Raw genomic sequence first — 10,979 nt, 5'->3', positions numbered from 1 at the left:
GATTTCACACTGAACTCAAACGGTCACATTTGTTTTCTGTCCAAATGTTCAAACTTTTTGTCTCTGACCCGTTACAGCTTGAAATCACCGTGACAACCAGCAGCAGCTTCCATCACCTATGGTATTCACACACACACACACACACACACACACACACAGGTGACTGCAGGTGTGTGTTGATGTGTCGTCAGGTTCCAGTTTGTTTTCCTGTGAAACTGAACGTCAGCAAGTTTCATCTTAACAGACAATCTAACTTGACAGTGAACACATCACACCACTGAAGGACCAGGACCAGGACCAGGACTCTGACTTTGATCTCAGAGTTCTAGAATCCTGAGAACAAAGTCAGGATTCTGCAGTGTTTGTGTGTGTGTGCTGGTTCTGATCCTGGATCTGTGACTGAAATAAACTCAGTCATTTATCAGAGGAAACAGAGACTCTGCTGTTCCTCAGTCTTATATAACCTGATCCACTCACCTGTAATCTCCCATAATCCCTCTGACCTCAGAGCTAAACCTCACCTGTCTGCTGCTGAGGAGTCAGTGAACGCCGCATGGACAGAATTTCAGCGTCGATTACCAAAACAATACCTGCTGATTAAACAGGTGACTGGTCAAACGTGATGTGTTTAATGAGTGAAAATAACTTCAAAGATGTGAGGCAGAAATCTGAATGACATTTCTAATAATCTGATCAGGCACTAAACTGAGTGTTAACAGAGAGTTTAATTAAAGAAATCAATCATTCATTTCTCATCAGTCACAAAATAAGAACAGATACATCTTGACAGAGCGAGAGAAACATGAGACAATTCATTGATAACTGAGATTAAATCTAAAAACAGAATGAAATATAGTTCCTGATGTTGAGAATTGATCACAAACATCAGATGTCAGGATCAGGGTCAGGGTCAGGATCAGGGTAGGTCAGGGTCAGGGTCATACAGAGTCCGATGTCTGATGCATGTTGGAGCTGTTGTTGTTTGTCTGTCTTTGTTAAATAAAGGTTCAACAAACACTCGACCTCCTCATAGTCTCAGGGACAATGGAGGGCAGAGGGTTACCATAGCGACGCCATGTTTACCGTGTCACAGTGACACCGCGAGACCGAACACTGAGAAACTGAAGTCGACGTACACAATGTTAAAGCTGAGTCTGCTCCTGACAGAGCTCAGATAAACAAAGGCCTGTGAACACACCGTCAGTTACACAACATGACAACATGACATTATATCAGGCTTTGTTAAAACCACATGACTCAATAATAATATCAGTGATTATTCAAAAACTGTGTCAACTGCTGGAGGAGGCCCCTGACATTGGGGAGTGTATCTGGTCTACAGCAGTGTTCAGTGGTGGTACGAGTCAAAGTAACATCCAGATGACTGAAGGAGCCGAGGCCTCCCAGCAGAACACTGGTGTGAAAGGTTTGTGCAGGTTCTGATGAAGAGTTTTATGGTCGTCGTTTTCTTACTGTGGTTTCAGAAAGTGTTCAGTGAGCTCCCCCTGGTGGTCTCTTCTGTTTCCAGCTGCTTTAGACCAAGAAGAAAACTCAGTGGTTCAGCAGCTTCACTTCATGTCGACTGTCTGCTGAGTCTTCAACTCACCTGAGCTCAGGTTTCTGTCCTTAAACACTGGTCTGAGTGTAGAGATGGAAACACCTTTACACATCAGCTGTGACTCCAACAGAACATCAACAACATGGGGTTCAGGTCTGACTGAGCTGAGCTTCATTCACTGCAGCTCCATGACTCCATCTAGTGGACTGAAGTACAGAAGAAGTACAGCAGCTGATGCAATGACTCTTCCCCTCCTCCTCCATTTCCTGGTTAAAGTTTAGTTTCACTTTCTGAACACTGTGACGCAGTTTGTTTTCTCCGTCTGAAGGTAAAGTGACTGTTTTTACTGTTTTACTGGTGAACACCTGTCGTTACCTGAGTTACCTGCAGTTACTGAAGTGTTATTCTAATGTTATTCTACTGTTGTTTTAATGTTACTGTAGCAGAATCAGAGCTGTAAATGTAAAGATATGAACTCTCTCCTCCATGTTGTGTGTGTAGCTGTATCAGTGGAGTCAGAGTCAGTTGTAGTTGCAGGATTTCTCCTTGTGTAAGCTGCAGTGTGTGATGTTGTTTCTCTTCATTGTGATGTGGTGAAATGTTTTCCTTGTGTTAGTTTTGGACGACAGCTCAGTAGGAACTATGAGGACCAACTGTACCTGATCCATGTGATCAAACAGATCCAGAAATCCAGAGAGAAGCTGGTTCTGTCTCTGTGGTTGTTGACAGTCAAACAGAAAAGCTGTTTCTGTTGAAGACAGGGTCTCTGGGTCTCTGTGGTCTGTTGCTGGATTACAGGTCTATGATGGTCAGAGACCAAATACTGAAGAAGCTCCATGACTCCATCTAGTGGACTGATAGAAGAAGTACAGCAGCTGATGAACTGACTGACCTTGTTCACTGGTTAAAGTTTAGTTTCACTTTTACTGAACACTGTGACGCAGTTTGTTTTCTCCGTCTGAAGGTAAAGTGACTGTTTTTACTGTTTTACTGGTGAACACCTGTCGTTACCTGAGTTACCATAGAAACAGAAATGTGGCGCTCCAGTTGTTTTAGTATGTAACTGAGTCAGAGCTGTAACTGTTACAGAGCGTTTAGTCCTGAGACTCTGCAGGTTCCATCAGCTCAGACTGTCTCTGTTACTGTGGAGGGAAACCTCAGTCTGAACAGGTAGGACAGGTGAACTTATCAGGAGTTTACAGACACATTAAAACTCATTCTTATTTTCAACAGCAGGATCTGTCAGAGCTGCAACAGCTGTTGGATCAACAGGAAATGAATGTGCAGATATTTAGATCATCATCCACACAGTGGTTTTCTACAGGGAGGCTGTAGACACAGAGACAGTGTCAGAGAAACTCAGTGGATCTCAGTCCTTCTGTGTGTCAGTCAATGAAATGGTCGTCCATGCATCGAGTGTGAGCTGAGCTGCTGTTGACTGCAGCTCCATGACTCCATCTAGTGGACTGATAGTAGAAGTAGAGCAGCTGATGGCAGCTTCCTCTGCCTCACTGCTGTCTGACTGCATTCAACTGACACTGATATGAAAGAGGAAAGAAGAAGATCAGTGGAGGAGCAGCTGAGATTTCTCCAGGAGAAATGATTGGAGTTGATGAGCAGATGAATGATTAGTGTTTTGTGTTTTCTCAGCATGAGTGATGAGGACAGAGAGGAGGGAGTCCCTCCCTCTAAAACCACTCTGTGTGGGGAACATGAGAGCCAGACCAAAGCTCAGAGGTGAGATGAGGATCTCTAACTGTCCATGACTCTTCTCCATGTCAGAGCTCAGCACTCACATCACTGCACCATCATGATTCACACTCACTGCTCTGTGTGTGTTGTGTTCAAGCCCAGAGCAGCAGATACCACACTCCGCTGGACCTGGACCTGAACCTGGACCTGGACCTGGACCCAGCTGTGTGTCCATGAAGAGAGACCGATCAGCATCTCCTTCTCTTCTTTCAGATTTCAAACAATCTGTTGATGGAAGGTGAGAATTAAAAACTGACAGAAAAACAAAGTTAGTTGCTGTGTTTATTAAAATATTGAACATATTTTTCATCAGTTTTTATCCAACATGCAGATTCATCAGTTCTGTTTTTGTTTCAGGATCCAGCAGCAGAGACCAGACTCTCCTGGACCCAGCTGTCTGTCTTTAAAGAGCAACGAGTCGAAGGACCCGTTCATTGACTTTAAAGGTCGACGTCCATCAGCTGATCAGATGTAAGCTGTAACTGACAGTGAGACTCAGGTTATTCTAGAAAAGAACTAGTTTGTACGACGTGTTGTTGGACCACGTCTGAAATCAAAGTGTTTCTATCTGTTGTGAATGTCCACACTGGAAGGTGGAGGTAAAACTCCGGCCGTCATAGAGAGGGGGAGACGTGATGTGGTTTAAATATGGAGATAACTCCTCCCATGTTCAGACAGTCTCTCCTGGAAGACATTCATAGTGTCCACCTCAGTCGTTCACATGAAAAGAGACAGAAACAGTTTGTGTTGATTCTCAGTGGGATCAGCAGGACTAGTAAACCTTTACCACTACAGGGAGTCGTCTGATTCATTCTTCACATCCAAACATGACTTGATGGACCTTTAGCTTGTGTCTGTCTCTGTGTGGACAGACATAATGTGAGCTAATTCTTCATGATTCCTCCACAGAGTGGACCAGGAGAGCTCAGAGGTTCCCAGTGGTCAGTCTGCCCAGCAGCATCAAACACACCTGGACTCCATATTTATGGTCTGTACATGGACAACAACTACTTTTACATCTGTTGTGTTGACAATAATCTCCATGCTGCACTTTTTAGACCAGTGGATTGTCAGTGTGTCCAACATGGATCTGATGTTTGGCTCCATGATTTTAGTTTGATGGAGTCATTCATATAGTTTTCTGTTCCAGCTGCTGGAGGAGAACATCGTCACTTTTGTGAAGAAGGAGCTGAAGAAGATGCAGAAGGTTCTGAGTCCAGATTACCCAGAATGCTTAGAGAGTCAGAGGGAGGATGAGGAGGTGTTGGACGGTGAGGATGAAGAGCAGAGGAGGAGCAGCAGAGAGGAGTTTCTGAAGATCACACTGAACTTCCTGAGGAGAATGAAGCAGGAGGAGCTGGCTGACTGTCTGCAGAGCAGTAAGAGGATTTCTCTAAAGATTTAACATGATGGAGAAATGAGACGTTTACTGACGTCTCAACACATGGAGGGAAATATGTTCATATGTGTGTTAGTTAGAGAGATTAACACTGTCATATATGGTTTATAAATCACTTATTTAGGTCTTCTCTTGGTTGTTCATTTAGGATCTCCTATTGGAGTTTGTCAACCTAAACTTAAATCTAACCTGAGGAGGAAGTTCCAGTGTTTGTTTGAGGGGATCTCTAAACCAGGAAACCCAACCCTTCTGAATCAGATCTACACAGAGCTCTACATCACAGAGGGAGGGACTGGAGAGGTCAGTGATGAACATGAGGTCAGACAGATGGAAACAACATCCAGGAAACCAGACAGACCAGAAACAACCATCAGACAAGAAGACCTCTTTAAAGCCTCACCTGGAAGAGATGAACCAATCAGAACAGTGATGACAAAGGGAGTGGCTGGCATTGGGAAAACAGTCTTAACACAGAAGTTCACTCTGGACTGGGCTGAAGACAAAGCCAACCAGGACATACACTTCACATTTCCATTCACTTTCAGAGAGCTGAATGTGCTGAAAGAGAAAAAGTTGAGCTTGGTGGAACTTGTTCATCACTTCTTTACTGAAACCAAAGAAGCAGGAATCTGCAGGTTTGAAGAGTTCCAGGTTGTGTTCATCTTTGACGGCCTGGATGAGTGTCGACTTCCTCTGGACTTCCACAACACTGAGATCCTGACTGATGTTACAGAGTCCACCTCAGTGGACGTGCTGCTGACAAACCTCATCAGGGGGAAACTGCTTCCCTCTGCTCGCCTCTGGATAACCACACGACCTGCAGCAGCCAATCAGATCCCTCCTGAGTGTGTTGACATGGTGACAGAGGTCAGAGGGTTCACTGACCCACAGAAGGAGGAGTACTTCAGGAAGAGGTTCAGAGATGAGGATCAGGCCAGCAGGATCATCTCCCACATCAAGACCTCACGAAGCCTCCACATCATGTGCCACATCCCAGTCTTCTGCTGGATCACTGCTACAGTTCTGGAGGATGTGTTGAAAACCAGAGAGGGAGGAGAGCTGCCCAAGACCCTGACTCAGATGTACATCTACTTCCTGGTGGTCCAGACCAAATTGAAGAGCATCAAGTATGATGGAGGATCTGGGACAGATCCACTCTGGAGTCCAGAGACCAGGAAGATGATTGAGTCTCTGGGAAAACTGGCTTTTGATCAGCTGCAGAAAGGAAACCTGATCTTCTATGAATCAGACCTGACAGAGTGTGGCATCGATATCAGAGCAGCCTCAGTGTACTCAGGAGTGTTCACACAGATCTTTATAGAGGAGAGAGGACTGTACCAGGACAAGGTGTTCTGCTTCGTCCATCTGAGTGTTCAGGAGTTTCTGGCTGCTTTTCATGTCCATCTGACCTTCATCAAGTCTGGAGTCAATCTGCTGTCAGAAGAACAACCAACCTCCCAGAAGTCTAAAACAAGAAAAGATGACTCTGCAGAGACACAGTTCTACCAGAGAGCTGTGGACAAGGCCTTACAGAGTCCAAATGGACACCTGGACCTGTTCCTCCGCTTCCTCCTGGGTCTTTCACTGCAGACCAATCAGATTCTCCTACGAGGTCTGCTGACTCAGACAGGAAGTGGTTCAGAGACCAATCAGGAAACAGTCCAGTACATCAAGAAGAAGGTTGAAGAGACTCCCTCTGCAGAGAAAAGCATCAACCTGTTCCACTGTCTGAATGAACTGAATGATCGTTCTCTAGTGGAGAAGATCCAACAGTCCCTGAGTTCAGGAAGTCTCTCCACAGACAAACTGTCTCCTGCTCAATGGTCAGCTCTGGGCTTCATCTTACTGTCATCAGAAAAAGATCTGGACGTGTTTGACCTGAAGAAATACTCTGCTTCAGAGGAGGCTCTTCTGAGGCTGCTGCCAGTGGTCAAAGCCTCTAACAAAGCTCTGTAAGTATATAGATAGTTGGATTCATTCATCGTTATATAAAGACACTGCTGTCTTTTCAACAGGAGAGAAAATAAATTCCTTTCTTCTTTAATTCCTTATCATCATCTCTTCAGACTGAGTGGCTGTAACCTCTCAGAGAGAAGCTGTGAAGCTCTGTCCTCAGTTCTCAGCTCCCAGTCCTCTAGTCTGACAGATCTGGACCTGAGTAACAACGACCTGAAGGATTCAGGACTGAAGACTCTGTCTGTTGGACTGAAGAGTCCACACTGTTCACTGGAGACTCTCAGGTCAGATCAAGTTACTGTTAATTTTAAATGACTATAGATGTTGAAGTCCGACAATGCTGATTTCAGAGGGACCCATACAGTTTAAAACCTCTGTAAGGCCACAGGGCGTGGTACTGGTCTGGTGGAATTTTGCCAGCTTTCCTTATTACCTGCTGCTTACACAGGGTGGAGAGGGCTTGGACAGGGAGTCGACTAATTTTCAAACAGATGTTGACAGCACTCTGCAGCTTCTGTTGTGAAGACTGATATAGTGAAAGCAACATGTAAAGGAAAATGTAATGATGCTCTCTACAAAGGAGTAGTAGAATGTTTTGAGGGTGTCCTTGCTGAAGGCAAAAGAATTGAGCCTTTTCAGGAGATACTGCTGGCATTTCCTGAGAATCTCATGTGTTGGAGTTGAATTTCAGCTGTTTATCAAAGATTGTTCCCAAATACTTGTACTCCTCTACCAGTCCTACAGGCTCCCCATGGATGGTGGTGATGACTGCCTCAGCTAGATCTCTGTTTGTTAGAAAAGGTCATAGCCATCTTTGTGATATCTTTGGTCTTGTTCATGTTCAATTCCAGGTTCTTATGGATGGTGTCAGTGATGAATGCTTTGGTAGCTCTTCACCTCTCTGTTCACCTCCTTTTTTCAGCCTCTGAGCCTGAGAAGATTCTCTTTTTCTTATTGAGGATGTCTTGTCTGAATTTTTATGAGGTGTACAGTGATTAAAATTGAAAAAAGACTGTTCTAAGGTGTTCTTCCCCAAATCATTGATCTTTGACCTAAGACAGTCAACGATCTAAATCTTCCCAATGCCCAGTAATGAAACATCACTATGTTATCCCATGTTTTAGCTTTTCCTCTCAAGATAAACCCAGACAGCGAACAGGATTTTAGTGAATCAGCCTCTGAATGACAAGGTGCTCTGCAGTGGAAAGTACAGATATCTGTGCTAATGCTAAAATCAGACAGCAGTTTAGAGTTACCGAGGAGAGTCAGTCTATACACAACAAAGATGGACACAGCCATCTAACCATGGCAAATGTACACAATAACGATGGCTCAGTCACCCACAGCAATGGCAACAAGTTACCATGCAAGGTGTGGGACTGGCCATCAGGAGCATGGATTATAGAATTATTAGCACTGAATAATTTTCATAGATTTCATAGATCATAGTTTTGACTCAAACACATTGAGCTGAACCAAAGTGAAACAACAAACAAACAGAGCAGCAAGTGTTGACAGAGGGTTCCTGTGTGTTGTGTGTTTTCAGTCTGTCAGGCTGTCTGATCACAGAGGAAGGCTGTGCTTCTCTGGTCTCAGCTCTGAGATCCAACCCCTCCCATCTGAGGAGAGCTGGACCTGAGCTACAATCATCCAGGAGACTCAGGAGTGAAGCTGCTGTCTGCTGGACTGGAGGATCCAGACTGGAGACTGGACACTCTCAGGTATGGAGAGGCCTGCTGCAGCCACAGACAATGTCTGATAGAGGAGGAAGAGCTGGAAACATTTTCTCTGTCACAGCTGATGACAGATCTCTACACAAGAGCTTTGACTTCAACAACAACAAGAGAATAATCCAACAGTCTGTGTATGAGAGCCATGTAATGTCCATGTTAGCATGCTGAAAGAGAATGTGCTGGTCTGACCCCCCTCCTCCTTTCAGGGTGGAGCCTGGTGGAGTCCGATGGTTGAGACCAGGTCTGAGGAAGTGTAAGTGTGTTTTAATGTGATTCCTGAAAACAAAGCAGCTTCAAACTGTCACATCACTGATGTCATGAGTCATCATCAAACTGTCAATCAATGATCAGATGATCGATCAATAACTGCAGCTGTATTGTGTCTTGTTCTCTCCATCAGATTCCTGTCAACTCACAATCGACACAAACACAGTGAACACAAAGATCAAACTGTCTGACAACAACAGGAAGGTGACACTTGTGGATGAGGATCAGTCATATCCTGATCATCCAGACAGATTTGATCAGTGTCCTCAGCTGCTGTGTACAACTGGTCTGACTGGTCGCTGTTACTGGGAGGTCGAGTGGAGAGGAAGGGTTTATATATCAGTGAGTTACAGAGGAATCAGAAGGAAAGGAGACAGTGACTGTGTGTTTGGGAGGAACGATCAGTCCTGGACCCTGTACTGCTCTGGTGGTGGTTACTACTTCTGGCACAGTAGCAGAGGAACATCCATGTCCTCTCCTCCTCCTCCTCCTCCTCCTCTTCCTCTTCCTCCTCCTCCTCTTTCCTCCTCCTCCTCCTCCTCCTCCTCCTCTGTCTCTAACAGAGTAGCAGTGTATGTGGACTGTCCTGCTGGCTCTCTGTCCTTCTACAGAGTCTCCTCTGACTCTCTGATCCACCTCCACACCTTCAACACCACATTCACTGAACCTCTGTATCCTGGGTTTGGGTTTGGTTTTTGGCCTAGGTTCTCTTCTGTTTCCTCATTGTCTCTGTGTTCAGTGTAGCAGAGTCTCCTCCTGTCAGAGAAACTCTCTCTCTGTTGAACAGATAGTTCAGTCTGTTCATATCTGTCTCTGTCACTCACAGTTTTGTCCCTTATGGAAGCTATGATTATTATAGAATGACTCTGTGTAAGTCTGTGCAGAGTCTTGCAAACACAATTTATGCTGATGCAGAAAGTCAAAGTATAACATTTGCTTCATATTTTGAAAGTATATTATTTATAAGCAATAATAAAAAAAACTCACCTTTTGTAATATAGAACCACTTGACACTATAATCAGATCTATAGTTATTTGTTTCTTTGTGGTAAAATTCAGATTTTCTGTATAAAACCTTGAAAAACTGAATCTAGTGGAAAATGCTTTTACTGAGTTTTATCTTCCTGTTCTGTCAAACACAGTGAAACAGCTGCAGCTCAGTGTTCACAGAAGAAATCTCTCATATTTCTATTAAACTGTTTTAGAGATTAATATTTACATGAACTATTTTATACTAATACACAGATTTACAAGAATTTATAGACTTTTTCTGGTAAAAGACTTTTTATTTTTGCATTATTGTTTATTCATTTAGTCATTTTGCTCTTAAAGTCTTCAGAATATAGAACATATTAATGTGTGAAATTATCTCTGTGTAAATCCTCTAATATAGTCAGTGTTTGTGTTGACAAATCTTAATAAAGTTGTTATATTTTAAAAGAAAAATCACTGTGGTGAAGGACAAAGTTCAATATTTCCCTTTGAAGTTTCCAGGAGCAGAAGGATAAAGAAACAGATAAATTAAATACTAATACTAATAAGTATCTGTGAGTTTAGTGTATAAATACTCGTTTATGTATCATGTGACCCTTGTTTATCTGCTCATTTCTTCTGTTTGTCTATTGTAAATTGGAATTTTTAAATAAAGCTACATTCAAAAACAGTTTTTCAATGACGTAATCACGTCAGCGACGCTCTCTTACGTAGCGGTGTTGTCGTTTCGCTGCAGGAGTCTCAGAGAGAAGCTTCAGCTCGGACCGGCAGCGGACAGAAACGACAGAAATGTGGTTTTATAATATTTGTATTTTTACTTTTTACCAAGCGGACAGCACGTGCTTCCCGCCACATGAGCCGCACGGGGTGTGTTACGGGCGTTTAACAAGAAGAAGAAGAAGTCAGGCAGCAGCTAACTTAGCTCATCCGCTAGCTAGCTAGCAGCTTAGCTCCCGCCAGACATAAGGTTGGTGAATTCAAAGCCTGAGAGCTGCTTTAACTTTATATTAACGACACGGTCATTACATCGTTTTATATGATGAGCTGAACGTAAATTGTATAATAACTCTGTTTGCTTGGCCTGAGGCTACAGTTTAACAGAGGACATTCTGTTAAAACTGTACTTCCTACAGGATCTCCGTAGAGAAATATCGCTATTTCAAGTTTTGTCGCTTAGATGGATTCGTACACACATGTTATGATTAGAATAAGACTTTGCAGGAATTCAGAAGGTTTGCTGACGGATTCGGCTTACGAATAAACCACGAACAGGAATGTAAACAGCAGAAACACGTTATTTTATAGACGGCTGACGCTCCCT

General features: G+C 43.6%; 1 protein-coding gene across 1 annotated transcript; it reads left to right on the top strand.

The window, feature by feature from the left end:
- Positions 1-1,837: 1,837 nt before the first annotated feature.
- LOC108877199 (NLR family CARD domain-containing protein 3-like) lies at positions 1,838-10,111 on the top strand. Its single transcript, XM_051065760.1, is given in 13 exon segments — positions 1,838-1,886; positions 2,357-2,522; positions 3,209-3,295; positions 3,408-3,548; positions 3,668-3,781; positions 4,220-4,298; positions 4,461-4,689; positions 4,858-6,661; positions 6,776-6,949; positions 8,212-8,290; positions 8,292-8,386; positions 8,605-8,651; positions 8,799-10,111. Coding segments are annotated over 11 exon segments (3,459 nt in total). The 5' UTR covers positions 1,838-1,886; positions 2,357-2,522; position 3,209; the 3' UTR covers positions 9,410-10,111.
- The last annotated feature ends 868 nt before the right edge of the window (positions 10,112-10,979 follow it).

The sequence above is a fragment of the Lates calcarifer genome, linkage group LG7_2 (assembly GCF_001640805.2).
Source record: "Lates calcarifer isolate ASB-BC8 linkage group LG7_2, TLL_Latcal_v3, whole genome shotgun sequence".
Classification (NCBI taxonomy): Eukaryota; Metazoa; Chordata; class Actinopteri; family Centropomidae; genus Lates; species Lates calcarifer.
This window is presented reverse-complemented; position numbering and strand designations above follow the sequence as displayed.